Here is a 14,646-nt window from a genome sequence, read left to right on the forward strand (position 1 = left end):
TTTTCCCATGCCAGCAAAGGTTGTTTCGTTTCCATTATGATCTTATTGCTTGTTGCACTAAATCCGGGGATGGAAGCTACGTATTGGTTTTGCCGATGTTGGGCATGATAGCAGGATGTGCCGCACATCCTCCTCTTTATCGGTGTCGCACAGGAGGCATGTCGCAGGATCCTCTTCCGCGTTAGTAAGGACCCCGTGCGGGCCTGGAACAGGAGTCCGCTGGCTCTGTCGCCATTATATAAAGCTTCTGGAGCTGGTGCCACCTTGTATTCGTTGTATAATTGCATACTTTTCTTCTTTGATGCTGTAGAGTGCCAGATTTCTTTCTTCGTACTTGGATTCCACTCGCGTTCGTTCTTTGTTCATTGTCTGGTCGTACTTTTGCTGTATATATATGGTCGATTTGTGCATGTTTAACCAGTTGGTGCGGAGGTGGTAGAATATGCGCGATATCACTGTTTCTATAGGCTTGTGGATCAGTCTGCCGAGGCAAGGGGTTTTTGAGCGAGCTTCTCGATATGAGTATGACGACCAGCCCATCTCTCCTTGAATGGCAGGATTTAGGGTAGCGAAAGAGCCGCGCAGAATCCATCTCTCGCTGTTGGCTTTCCAGTTGTTTCATCGTGGCGCGGCGTTAGCTTTCGCGACAGGGTGGGCTGTGTTCAAGGAACCAGCCTCTGGGACTCAGAAAAGATGGGAAATATCAGAAAGAAACGGGTCAAGAGAGGGTAAGGTTGGATGTCAAGTTGGAGCTGTTTCTCCCAGGGGGCGTTTGGTGATGCTTACCTCTGCTGCTTGTCCGGTTTCGGTTTCAGGTTCCTGGCTGTTTTCGGTTTCGTTTCCGGAGTCCTGGGCCGGTGAGCTGACCCGGTTGGTCCCCGTTTTTGGTCGTCGGTCAGCTTTGGCTCTTGAAGCCGAGAGCTGTGCTCAAGTCACAATGCCGTAAAATGCGCCAGGGAGGTTTGGGCACTGCAATACAATGTGCTCGACGTCCTCAATATCCGTGTTGCAGGCAGGACCCTGGACCGGTAATCCAGAAGATGTGGCTTCGAGTCCTACAGCTGGCTAACCTTTTCAGTGACTTTCATCGTTCATTTCTTACGCAATTTGAGGCTTTGTATGTGTTTATCCTTTCTATGTTGTTCCAGCCTCAGAACATGAGTTCTCTCTAGGACACTTGTTATCCGTTTCGCCGTTGTGTTAGTAGTAGTAGTAGTAGCCATGTCCTATCCCTTTTGAGTCAGGGTGGGCTATGCTCGACTTCTGGTAGAAGGTTCGCCATAGCCGCTGGGACTAAATAAAATACACACGAGATAACAGAAGGGAAAGTCTAGTTTAAAATGTTCGTTGCTTCTTCACGGTGTTAGGTTTAGGTTTTCCTATTCCCTTTTGAGTCAGGGCAGGTATCTTCCCAGACAACACACATCGTCCTTAGGATATCCTCGCATTCCCATCATGTCCGAAACGACAAGACGTCCCGCTGAAACTTTGTATGGATGTCCAATGGACATCTCAGCGGGACCGCATATGGTACATCTCATGCACGCCCCGCATCGGAAATGCTGGGGACAAGAGATGCATCATGTGGTGCGATCTTCACTTTGCAATATCCACATGCCTGCGATAAAGCATTCAGTGTGCGGTCACCGTCATTTTAATGGCGCAGCTGACGTGTACGCGGTGAAACGATGTGTCCAGACTCCAGAGGTACAACCGGAATCAGGCGGGCCAATCCGGTTGAAGAAAAAAGAAACAGAGAAGAACTTATCTTTCATGAACAGATATTGGCTAAGCGTACTTAATTGTGCCGACTGTTTCCGCAGCGTAAATTTGCTTGCAGCGCGTACTACGCTTTCGGAGCGTTTAGCTGCACACAGTCCAACAACCTTGTCGTCGTACTTGGCGTTCACCCGCTTGGCCAATCCAATCCAGCATAGTTCTGTTGAACGCGGAGCGCGTAGAGGACGCGTTTTGTCAGGTAAGCTCACCATTTAAGTTAATTTTTCTCTATTAATATGTTGTTTATTTATCTCTATAGCGACGCCAAGGGTACGAGGATCTCGGAGGGGTCGCCGTCAGAAGCGACACAGCATCGGCGGAATCTGAGAATTCATCTATTTAGAAGCATGGTTTGTAGGGATTTTCATTGCCGACAGTGAACGCATGTAACAACATTGATTTGTTAAATGTGTCGGATTCGAAAGCTTGGACAACCATAATTCGATTACTTGAAAGATTGTCATAAAAATGTCTTGTTTTCGCGTCGATGTGTAACATTAGTGATGTGGCGTCTCCCCCAGTTCGCATATGTTACAGCGTGTAATTCCCGCCAAGTCTGAGCAAAGTCAACGTATGTGGGCAGTGTCTCTTCGTCTGTTGATCGCGGGAATATGAAAGCTGAAATATTAATACGGAAAACATTTGGTTGCAGTGTGTCATCGTGGCGTTACCCTGGCATCGGTGACTGGAGCGTTCACCAAGTGCCGGCGTTCACTTTGACTGACCATGAGTTCGGAAGGTATGTCACCCCATTATTTCGAGAATGTCGCGAAGAATGGTAGGAAAAGGTCGTGATAACATAGTGCTTGTTGTGTGATGTCACAGAATATACATAGAACATACACGCTCAATACATCGCACATACACATACGCTCAATACACTCTGAAGCAAATGAGCGACTATCAGGTAGCCCTGTTTCCTCGAGAACTGCTGGACCAGGGGATACCAAATTCCCAATAACCGAAGAAAAGCAGTGAAAGAAACCCTTATTGTAAATACATAAGTATGATTGTGAAGAGCGTCAAAATAAAAACATCATGACGACTAAACTGAAAGTCCACACCTGACTCAACACGATTGAACCCAATCTGGGTTTAGTCACGTGCTGTATTTTTGAAGAAAGTTATAACTGTTAGCTCTGAATTCGGTAAAAAAAGTAAAACCCGAAAAAGTCAGGCCTAGTTATATTTTTCAGCAAATTTGCGGTAAGTATTACGCAATGTTTCTGCTAGAAAATGTGACTGTAATCAGGTTAAACTGTATGCGCAGGTGACGTGTCATTTTTCTAACAGCTGTGTCATAATTCTTCTAGGCATCGTGATGTCCAACCGGCTGCTTAAGAATGCCACACGCAGCGAAGTGGGGCACAACATAAAATCGTGGCTGAGGCACGCCAAAGAGCGCCACGACAGGACGTCTAAATAAGTGGCAAGAGTGGAAGGACTAAATCACAGCAAAAGTGGCAGCTATGTACTGTTTTCTTGCGTGCCAATGTGGAATGCCTTCACAGTGTCTTAACTGCCTTGATGCATCAGTTATGCTGGTTTTGTACAACTACAAAATGCTTCAAGGGGTGAACATGATGAAAGAATGCGGAGTGTAACACTAGGACGGACAAGCACGCGCAAACAGCTTAATGTGGGTAACTTAGGCCATGTCTCTCCTGAGTTCTTTCAAAAGATGATTTTCACAGGGAGATAGGCCTATACAGGGTGTTTCACCAAGAGTCACAAAACATTTAACTGGCGATGTACCTGCTGGACGACTGTGGGACTTTCGGCAATTACCTCCTCGAAATTTTGGCACCATTGAGGAAGTCTTTGGCCAATTTTTAATTGTGGGAAATTTATTTTGTCAATTGAACTACAAAAATCGCCACGCGAAACATTTTTAAACAGAAATATGAAGTCCTCCACGGATAACCGCAGACCCAACAAAAACTGCACAATATCGCAACAGAAATAGTCGACAAAAATTAGTGGCAATAAGGCTTCAGCCCTGCTTGCATGATTTTCTCAAAGGAATGTGTGGGAAATGTATGCCTTGAGGAGGAAGTGTTCCTACCTTCATTTGTTTTGCCTTGTCACCACCGTCAAGGTCAGAGCAGGGGAAATAATAATAAAGCAAGAGGCGGGAACCCTTCCTCCTTTCCTCACATCTTCCGTACGATCTTCTAAGTGGCAATCGAGCAGCCGGGGCTAAAGTGGAATATTTACTAATTTTCTTATACTATTTCTGTTGCAATACTGTGCAGTTTTTGTTGGGTATGTGGTTATCCATGGAGGACTTCACATTTGTGTAAAAAAAAGTGAGGTTCCCTTAGCAATTTTCAAAGTTCGATTGAAAAAAAAGTTGGATAATAAAAAAATGTCCAAAGCCTTCTTAAATGCAGTCAAAGGTTTCCAGAAGGTAATTGCAAAAAGTCCCACAATCCTCAGGCGAGTACGTCGCAAGCTGGAATTTATCATTTTAGGTGAAACACCCTGTATAGTGGCTAACGTTACTCGCAGCCATCCCAAAATACAGAATAGCCCGTTCCATGACATGATGCAGAAGGGAGGCCATTACGCTCTTCCGTGTTGATGTGGCGGTAATAACGTTAGCCACCACTCACTAATCCTGATTCCAAGTGAGGTAATCTTTTCAAAGAGCTTGGGAGAGGCATAGGCTAACACATGTCAGTTAAAGTTGAATGGCGTATGTGCGTGCTTGTCCGTTATAGTGTTCCTGTTAGCATGCCTTCATCATGCTTGACTATAACCAACACTCGGTTGTATACTTAGTTTTTAAGATATGGTAAGAGAACATCGCTCTGCTTTTTCGTCACCCTGCTGCTACGTTGTGGAGCTACCATGCTTTTCAGCCGCCTTTGAACCTCAAGTAAAACTTCACGGCCATTCTTACATGTAACAGCAGTGTGAATACTTGGAAAACTGTTCTCTTTTTATCGTAACTGTTCTCCTTCTCTTTTTATGGTAAAATTATTTCCCGTTTGGCAAACGCTACTTGTTGTTGGAATAATATTGTACCCCAAATTTTGCTTCTACCCTTTTGCTTCGAACACAGTTATAGTGCCCTTCACTAAAGGGACAGTCATGTTTCAGATCTATTTACTCATGTGAAACTTCTGGTTTTTTGCTGCAACTGTTTTTGTGTGCCAGCTCACTGTGGCTGAAATAGCATCACCTAGTTCATGCCATATTTTCCAAACATTTACTTTTCTGCAAACGACTGTTTGCTTCAACCATTTAATTTTGGTGCCCTTTGTTAAACGGGAAGTAATCATTTATCATGCAAGTTGCAACATTGGGCTTTTGTCTTCTTGCTTGCTGTTTACTTTAGTTTTTTTTTTCTACATCAGCTGACCATGATTGAGATTGCATTAGCTTGTTCATTTCACGTTTACAAATCATTTTTAACCAACAACCCTTTCTTTTAAACTTTCCATTCAATGTTCTTCCACAGTTTGGGATATTCATCATTTCTAATGCAAGGACTCACGTGTACGAGCGTAGAAATGCGGGGTAGTTGGTAACTGTACATAATGATAAACGGAACGCAGCCAGGGACACGGACGAGGAAGTGCACCCTCCCCGTGCACTTCCTCGTCCGTGTCCCTGGCTGCGTTCCGTTTATCATTATGGACTCACGTGTAGTTCTTTCATGCAGCAGTTGTTCATGGGGTTTGTAGTTTTCGATGTTTGTTTTCAGTTGCTTTGCTGCAAAATTATGTGTAAAATGCTCATGATGCACTAGATGCTATGCTCATTGATGTGATATTTTTCAAACCTATATAAAGCATAACACGACTTCATACTTAACTAGAGAGAATATGTAAATACGTAAGGATTCTGGTTTTAGATTATGTACTTCAGAATGCAATTGCCATTTGTGTAAGTGGGTAAATGGCTTGTTGAATTGGCAAGCTGTGTAAGTACCCGTCCTCACATTACAAGTTTTCACTTTAAGTAAGGATGCTTCACTCGTGCGTCTAGTCATACTGTATGTGTTGCATACTACATCTGTTATTTGCAATAAAGAAGTGTCATTACAATTTGAATTACGCAACCGTCTTGCGTCATAATGTCTCATTTCCCACAATCAGGAAACCATCTCGGCACGTTTCAATGCCAACATATTGAACGTTGCTGAACACCTAGCTACGATATAGTACGCATATCCCGACAGGTCCATAACATGTCCGTGACACGTCCCACACGAAGTCCATAGGATTGCCGTGGGACGTCTTCTGGCAGTCACTGGGATGTGACCTGGATGTCCGCGGGACATGGTGGGATATCCTCTGGATATCCCGCATTTCCCGCATGGATATCCATTGGACATCCACTGGACATCACTGTGTTGTCTGGGTTAGGAGTGAGTGAGTGAGTGCACCTCGTCCCTTTTGGGTCAGGGCAGACGTCAAGCGTCACAGGTGCAACAAAAAGAAAAGAAAAATACATATATGTCAATGGTCAATAGTTAGTTAGTTAGTTCCAGTACCTAAACCCTTTTAAGACAGGATGGGCGCTTGTATCAAGCGCCTCAGGAGTAACTTGGCTGTCGCCGTAAAGTCAACTACACTACACCATAACTACACCGGCTACACTACTGCAGGCAGGTTGTCCTTCGCTCCCATACTCGTAGGTGGCGCTGGGTGGGAGAGCCCGCCGTTCGCATGGCCGCTGCGTGCACTTTCTGGTGGGGAGTCCTCGAAGCCCAGGACCACCTTCCTATTCTCCTCGTGCTTTACCAGTTCCTCTCGGGAGGTGAGGTCCCTAAGCGCATCTAAACAGGATGTGGTCCAGATCTTCTTCTTCCTTCCCGCAGAGCAAGCAATAGGGGTCTCAGTCTTCAAAGAGCTCATGAGTTCTTTTTTGAGTGAGGAGACACCCTGTTCTGGCCTGAAATAGAAGGGCGCTGTCTCCTCTATACTCTGCTACAGGTGCTGGTGTTTGCTTGTAGGCCGCGTACGTCTCTAGGCTCCTCTTTTTTGACATTGCCTCCTTCCAGCGGTGTTCCTCCTTAGCTGCTATCTCTTTTCGGACTGTTCGGGCCCACTCCCTTTCCGACTTTGCCACGTGTCGTGTGGTCCCTTCGCTGTATGTTCTGTCCAGGGTTGAAACTCTTCGGACCCAGTTAGTTTTTAAGCCTCGATACCTTATATAACGATAGATCCTCCTTGCATAACATTGGTCTGGGAGGTGTACAAGCCGTCCGAGGTAGGTTAGTTTCGCTCGGGCGTCCCGTTCCAGGTACGTGGACCATCCCATTTCACCAGTCACTGCCAAGTTAGCCGTCGCGCAATTGCCCCCCAGCAGCCATCGCCCCAATTCGTACTGGTGTCTGTCCAGTATCTTTAGAGTTTGAGGGTTGTATATGATGGCATCATTTGCATGTGTAGCTGCTGGTACCGCCATGGTCTTCCACAGCGTACGGCCTACTGTATATGGATTATAGGAGTTCTTCGCAAGGTTCCACATATGCCCCTTCAGCCGGTTGGACTTTGTGATGACGAGCCTCTCGTGCAGACCTAGGTACTGTGCATCAGCGTTGATAGTGACGCCTAAATACTTGTATGAGCTGCACTTTGTTAGACAGCTTTCTTGTAGGACCAGTGTGGGAGGATTGTGCACATTGAATCCCATCCACTGCGACTTTTCGGTGCTAAACTTAAGGCCGTCCTCTCTGGCCACCTTCCCGCAAATATCTAGGAGCTCCTGCATATTTTTTTGCGAGTCAGAGAGGAGGACGACGTCGTCGGCGAAGGCTAGACATGTGATCTTTGTTGTCTCTAACCTAGCCAGGCGCCCACAGCTCCCCATAGAGTCCATAGTTTGAGATAATTCAGGCAACACTGGACATACAACCAATGAAAATGCGTCGTGATGCCTAGCAGCCAACCAATCAGCAACCTTTCAGTTTTGGCTCGGCTTTCGGCCGGCCCTGGCTGCCATTGACTTCTACTGGTATTCATACCTGGCGCCCGTTATTCCAAAATAACTAAGACAATTTTGATAGGCATATCTATTGACATGTTTATTGATGCAACGTATAAACTCAAATGTTTGACTCATATATTCACCGTGCGTACAGGACGTTTCGTTCCTTGAATAGACAGCAACCAAATCAAGTTCGAACTTGCAAAGCACACATACAGTCTACTTCTGGAGGCGAGCGAAGTCCACGAGTGCGTGCGTTTCATAGATGAGCATCTTCTTCTCATTCTGGCGATGCACCGTAGGTCACACAGTCACGGGAAATACTTTTGTCGTTACGAACACTCTCTTCTTAGTCAGTGTATTTGAAAATGCGACAGCGCTCGAAAGTGTTCCTCAGGCGTCAGCTCACCAAGCATTCCAGTTCCGACCCGGCAAGAATGTCCGTAGGTTGACACTTTATCCGAGATCAGTACATGGCCAGAGTCACTATAGCTCACGAACAAACCCCCCGTACACTTCCTCTTTGGTCGTTTTGGTCAACCGACATCGGCGAGCCGCGGAGACGCAGCGACGTTGCTTGGAGCTGCCCGCCTGGCCGACTGCCCAGTCTGCCCGCGAAAAGGGAGCTGTCAGATAGTTCGAAACTTTGTCAACCAATCCCGGAGCGCGCATCCTCCTTTGGCCAATGGGCATCCGTCATGATGCCTGACGATGTAATACCACGTGACTGTGACGTGTTTTATTTTTCTACTGCCGCAAATGCGGGGAGCTGTGGAGGCCTGACCTAGCCTCTGTTGTGACTGTCGAGAACAGGAGTCCTGGGCCTGTATTTTCCAACGTCTGTAGTAGGTCATTTATGTATAGATTGAAAAGTGTTGGCGAGAGGGGGCAGCCCTGCCTCAGTCCTGTCGAAGTCGGTATTTCTTCGGTTTGATAGTTCCCTAGCGAGTAGATACCTATGCAGTTGGAGTAGGCATTCTGGAGGAAATCAATAGGTGTCGCAAGCTACCGCCCGCTCCAAAGAGAAAGGCCAGAGTCATAGTCATAGTGTTAATCCAATCCATCCATCCAAACGAAAATGGCGTCGGAAGCCGTGTGGTTCAGCGTTGTTTATGCAATGATATCTGCCTGTATACTGACTCCACCGACAGAATTGGTCACAGCTGGTTTAACGATAACTCATATATTCGGCAGGTTTATTGACAAAGAGGACGTGAAGTTTGTTGAACACCACATTCAAAGAACACTTCTCACAGTCGTAGTTCATACGTTTCTTCCTTTGGGTAACTGCTCTTTCAGCAATCGCAGGTGAGCCTTAGTGCATCGGAAGATACCATAAAGAAGTCCAAGCTCAGCAGTGTGTGAAAGAAACGGACACCTTCCGATCTACTAAAGCTCGCTGTTGAACATATAATGTTGCTTTCTGCGCAACAGGAACGGCCATGATTAGGCAGTGAATGTTTTACTTTGCAGGCTATTTCTTTGGCTTCACACATTTGATAGAAGATGAAAGTGTGGTGGAACTGTGGCAGTCCAAACTGCTCTGGCAGGTTGGCCTGGCAGCCTCTTGCATCATCTTCACAGTGGGTCTTGTACTTGCCTTCACCTGGTCCATGGCTGACTGGATGCGTCATCCCATTACTCAGAAACTGCTCGTGTATGGCAGCCCATGGCAATTGATAGCAACACGTATCAACGCAGAGTTCCGCCACGTGGATAAGTTCATCAGCGGTGGAAACTCGCTGACAAGAACGGTGGTCACCAACTCGTGGATCATCAAGGCGACACCGTACAACCTTTACCTCATTCAGCAGTCGGATGCCATCTTGGAGCTGATGAGCAGCGCAGAACATTCAGTGTCACACGTCACTGGTACTGGCGTTCAGTACCTGGACATTTTGGTCCGCAGTCGAAGAGCCGCCATCAAGCCCTTCTCTATTCGGTGAGTACTGCTGCTGTACAGCTCACTCTGTAAAGCCTATATTGTCAATTGTGGCAGAGTCAATTCCATGGAATACAATGACCTTCGAGAAAAGCTTCAAGGGGAGCTGGACAATGTGCGCAACATTATCATCCACCGTAGTCTCAGCGACCGTTTCACAGATGCCTTTCGCAGTCACGTTATGCACAACGCCCGCTACAAGCTGCCTGCTGGCATGGTAACATTTTTCATCACTCACACCGTATTGTTTCACTCACACCGATTGGAAGGAATGCCCCCGGTTAGTGGCTACAAATCCGGGCCCTAGTCATAATGCATCAGAGTTACTGTTACATCAGAGTTACATCAGAGTGTTCTCCATTTTTATAGTGTGTTTGTAAGCCGCCTAGAAAATGAAAGCAGCACTTGAGCTGAGCTCAAATACTGTAGCTCACTATAGTCTTGTCACAACCATTCAAGATGGCATCCCATACAGGAGGACATCTCCCTCCCAAGTACTTGACACAAAGTCCCGTAAGAAAATATTGCAGGAGAGAGCAGTTCTCAAAGCAAATGAAATGTCGCAGGAGTTGGAGCCATGCATTGGGTGCATGCAGTCCAGTGCAAAGGTGAAGCTGCAGAAGCATTGCGATGAGCCCCTAGTGGGGCAATGCCAGAACTGCTTATGTATTCCCATGTGGTGTCTCGACTGCATGGGGCGTTGGTTTGCTAGTAGACAGGACCCCCAGCGGCCTGAAACATGGCTAGGATCTCGCTGCTATTGTCCTACGTGCAGGTAAGTCCTTACTGAGTAATGGACTTCCAGATGGACGCACATCCTTTTTTGCAGGTCTGTTTTCTGCATGCTGGACGTCTCATTGGTGGAGGTATAATGCCGCTCCTGTTTTGAGGAATTAAATTCCATCTATATGAGCACTCAACCAGTGTTTCACCACAGTGCAACAATCCTGGCTCTATGATGATTTCCACGTTGTCTCATTATTTTGCTAAGACACTGTATCGCTCCATAGCCATTTCAGCCACAGGCTTCATGCGCTGTTTGTTTATAACTTGCATTTTGAAAAAAAAAAAAAAAAATGTTGAGACGTACACTTTTGGCCCGAGTGGATTTGAAAGGACAAACAACATTCTAGATATCTTCCTCGGTGTAGATTTGGTCTATGGCAATAGGAAGACGCAGTCTGTTTGCTCCTTTATTGAGACTTTTAGCAAAAATAAATCCTGTCTCCAAGCAAATAGTAGCCAATATTGTTTTTGCCACGGTAACAATGGTAAACAACAAGAAAAAAAGTGGATTTCAAGCAGTGTTGGATCCTGGAATTGCGGCATGCTTGGTGTCCTGTCGTATAACCCGTCCTTCCTCTGACAGGGTGCTGCTGAAAGGGACATTTTAAGGGACCTTCCTTTCTATCTAATGAGTGCTCACGTAAAGAGGTGATTGATGCAGGTCACAAGCTGGTCTAGCTTGTAGTTGCTGATGCTTTCCAGTGTGCTGGACCACAGAGGATTGAGAAGTAGACAGGCCCGCGAGCAGACAATGCACGATGCTGCCACCATAGACGCAGGCATTTGCATGAATGAGTGGTCTGCGCTCCAACAGCAACATTATTTACCATCTTTCCTAGTTTCTTGCTTTGTTTGTTTTTAGGCTAGTAAGACCCACCTTTGAGAGATGCATCGAGAAAGTAGCTGAGATAGCTCCTCATGTGTGTCTGGAGGTACTCGAGCTGACCAGCTGAGTCTGCGTGTTTCGCGTAGTCGTTTGGAAAAATGGCAAAGATGGCAAAGTAATCCAAGAAGTGGGCTACAGTCGGGTAGTGCACTTCCCATTTGAAGAAGGTCAAAAGTGTCAGCTCCATTTTGGCCAGGTCTTTGAGGTCGTAGCCGTTGTCTAATAGTTTGCTCACATCACTGTTCTTCGGTATTAAGGCATCTTTTTCTTCCGCTTTGGCTGCACGGCAGGGTTACATTGTTACAGAAAGTGCCCGTTATGATAAGCAAAATACTCACGGCCACAACATACACATCAAATTCAATCGGAAATAATTTGCAATTTTATTCAACTAAGCGGGTTCCACTAAGTTATGTGGAGATGACAAATGTAAAATTTCATCCAGCAGAGCATTATAGTGACATCCGAGGTGATAGTTTTGGGCGTGCCTTAGTACCTTGGACAAACGAAAACTGGAAGCAACTGACTATAACATTCAATCACGAATGGTGCCAACTTGATTGGACTGAGAAATGGGAAAATTGCACATCTAACATACCCAGTATTTGGGCACCATTTTAAGGTTGTTTCACTCAATGAGAAAGACACCACCATCTCAAGAGGGGCTTTGAGAATGGTAAATGCTTTCCTCAATAGGGGTATGCCCCTCCTAGGCTATAGTAAAAGTTGATTTCAGCGTTAGCGGAAATAATATGCCCAGATGTAGGGCATTCGAATAGAGAGACGCGAACCCGCACTGACCAGCAACGATGACACATCCTAGTGTCATGAGTTGCAGCTGGTCTCTTCCCACATCGTGGCAATCCATGAAAAAGTCTAGTAAATGGACGGACAGGTGCTGAACTAGAATGCAGAGGCTGAGCTTCTCGCAGGCATGCTCGATAATTCGAAGCAAATCTCTCCGCAAGTGAAGCTGGGGCGATTGACAGCGATAGTTAAGACGCTGCCTTTCTCGGGAACGAAGGTACACGTAGATTTCCGTTGCATAATCTGTAAGCCACCACCTTTCCACAAGACTCATACTTTTCGGACCTGAAAATAAGTCTCTTGTTGGCTGATAACAGAAGCATATATTTACCTTCTATAGCTGACCGTCACACGGTGTTCCAAGTCATCACGCGCTCACTTGCCAACGTGTTTTCCATTTTGAAATCAACTTTTCAGCGATCGCGATCAAATGATTTGTCGCCCACAAGTCTTCTGCGGCCAGGTGTCGCTGCATTCAATATGGCGACATTCATACCGAAAGTAACGCAGTTATCGGCGCGTGTTATTCGAGTTCTAGGATGTAATCCCGGTCCCATGACATTGCAAGGTACTAATACTTATTTGATAGGAACGGGCAGCGGAAGGATTTTATTAGACACGGGAAATCCGAACGTGAAGGAATACATCGAGACCTTGCAAGGCGTACTCACTGAGCATGACCTGCGACTTGAGCAGATTCTTGTGAGCCACTGGCACGCTGATCATGTGGGAGGTGTCTCCGATATATTATCGGACATCGCACCGGGTTGCGTGGTTCAAAAATTGCCGTTCCACCACGACGAGTCCTCTTTCTCTTACCTGCAAGACGGCGATGAAATCTGTACGGAAGGCGCTACGCTTCGTGCGATTGCTGCACCGGGTCACACCGTGGACCACATGATATTGTATCTGGACCAAGAAAATGCTATTTTCAGCGGCGATTGCATTCTCGGAGAAGGCACGGCGGTGTTTGAAGACTTGCATTCCTACATGGCTTCCCTGGATAAAATACTGCGTCTGAAACCGTCAATAATATATCCGGGACACGGCCCCGTCATTACTGAACCGGAGAAGAAAATCCGGGAATACGTGAGCCATAGATTGAAGAGGGAAGAGCAAATACTGCGTGCCTTGAAAGATGCTAGTCCCAACTGGATGACCCCCATGCAGCTGGTGAAGGCCATCTATGTAGATACTCCTCAACATTTGCATGCAGCTGCAGCTCGAAATGTTCAACATCACTTAACAAAGTTAGTTAAAGATAATGCTGTCGTCATGCAGGAAGGACAACTTTACAAGCTACCATAGCCTCCTTCCTCAGTGCAGTGCAACTGTTTCTGTGGCTGTTCTCAGTGCTTGTATCATCTTGAACATAATTGATCACTTCTTGGCATTGCCTAAAAAAATTCATGCCCGAGATTAGTATGTTTCTGCTCTTTGTTTGCAAGTTTAAGCATTTTTTTAGTTTTAGAGCCAAGGGTAGTTTTTGTACAGAACTGCATCGCACATTTTCAGGTTAAACGCAGCTTCTTAATGTGGTAGTTTGTGTATTTCGTGCAAGATTCAAAAAGTTTGGCTATTTGGTGTGGGGGGGTTGATGGAATGCCACTATTTCATGAACACAAAAGCAAACGTGGGCAATAACAAATAACATTACATAGATACAGGCAAGCTGTTGTGTTGGCTCTGGGTTTTTGCTTTTTCACTACGGTCTTTTTCCAAATTTGTCGGGTTTCGAAAAAATGCAAATGTATTCAAAGTATATAGTTGGGTTGGGGAGACCCCATTCTAAGAGCATGGCTTTTGACATCATTTGTTGGGACTTTCTTGAGGGTTGTTTCATAATGGCTATTGGTCCCTTTTGCACTGTAAGCTTTTTATCACTTTTATTATAAATACCGACCATGATTCTTATGCATGACTCTGATAATCAAACTCTGGTAGTTGAGCAACGACTGGCGACGCAGTTTTTGCTGAGTGTCCATTATACCTGTGCCCTTTTTTTTTCTTATCCGCATTTATTGGCCCTGCCAGTTCCTTATTTTGCAACCTGTTGAAATGTTCAATACTCGTCACGAGATGAGTTGCGCTTCACGCGAATAGAGTTTGAGTATTTTTTGTAACAGTGCACGAACACCTCAACTCTGGCATATATTTGTACTGAAAAAAAGCTTTTTCAAAATGGAATAAATGCCGATAAACAGCTTCCGAATTTCCGGAAAAGTAAATGTTGCAAACCCTAGTTATAAACAAGGTTGGAATATTTGCAAGTTGTTTCTTGTAGTTTATTATTTTCTCGTCATTTCTTTTTTATAACCCAGTAATATCCAAATCTCGAAAAGTATTTAAGATAAGAGTATTAAGTACTCACAAGATACTTTGACCTCACATTAGGAATTCACTAGGAGAAAGACGTAGAGTTTGCAGAACTGCTTTTAAAAATGACTATCCTGTTTCGTAGGACTAAGTCTGAAGCGGCTCGTTACCACCAGCAGTGGGGTAG

At 45.6% G+C, this 14,646-nt stretch overlaps 3 protein-coding genes across 5 annotated transcripts; 2 read left to right on the forward strand and 1 right to left on the reverse strand.

Moving 5' to 3' along the window:
* The first annotated feature begins 8,789 nt into the window (after positions 1–8,789).
* LOC135377230 (E3 ubiquitin-protein ligase TM129-like) lies at positions 8,790–10,755 on the forward strand. Its single transcript, XM_064609527.1, has 5 exons — positions 8,790–9,005; positions 9,196–9,664; positions 9,722–9,881; positions 10,231–10,439; positions 10,494–10,755. Exons 1-5 carry the CDS (start codon positions 8,801–8,803, stop codon positions 10,534–10,536), a joined length of 1,086 nt encoding a protein of 361 aa, XP_064465597.1. The 5' UTR covers positions 8,790–8,800; the 3' UTR covers positions 10,537–10,755.
* An 89-nt stretch (positions 10,756–10,844) lies between these two features.
* Positions 10,845–12,596, reverse strand: LOC135377232 (cyclin-J-like). 3 transcript variants are annotated; one of them, XM_064609529.1, is made up of 5 exons: positions 12,475–12,596; positions 12,138–12,428; positions 11,328–11,615; positions 11,091–11,250; positions 10,845–11,040 (listed from the first exon to the last, which is right to left on the reverse strand). In XM_064609529.1, the coding sequence occupies exons 2-5, from the start codon at positions 12,415–12,417 to the stop codon at positions 10,962–10,964; spliced, it is 807 nt and encodes a 268-aa protein (XP_064465599.1). In that variant the 5' UTR covers positions 12,418–12,428; positions 12,475–12,596; the 3' UTR covers positions 10,845–10,961. The 3 variants fall into 3 exon arrangements, with proteins under 3 accessions (XP_064465599.1, XP_064465601.1, XP_064465600.1); XM_064609531.1 differs by having other exon boundaries at positions 10,845–11,037; positions 12,475–12,594; XM_064609530.1 differs by having other exon boundaries at positions 12,489–12,592.
* LOC135377231 (endoribonuclease LACTB2-like) lies at positions 12,567–14,349 on the forward strand. Its single transcript, XM_064609528.1, has one exon. It carries the CDS (start codon positions 12,624–12,626, stop codon positions 13,449–13,451), a length of 828 nt encoding a protein of 275 aa, XP_064465598.1. The 5' UTR covers positions 12,567–12,623; the 3' UTR covers positions 13,452–14,349.
* Positions 14,350–14,646: the final 297 nt, after the last annotated feature.

The sequence above is a fragment of the Ornithodoros turicata genome, chromosome 1, assembly GCF_037126465.1.
Source record: "Ornithodoros turicata isolate Travis chromosome 1, ASM3712646v1, whole genome shotgun sequence".
In the NCBI taxonomy this organism is placed as follows: Eukaryota; Metazoa; Arthropoda; class Arachnida; order Ixodida; family Argasidae; genus Ornithodoros; species Ornithodoros turicata.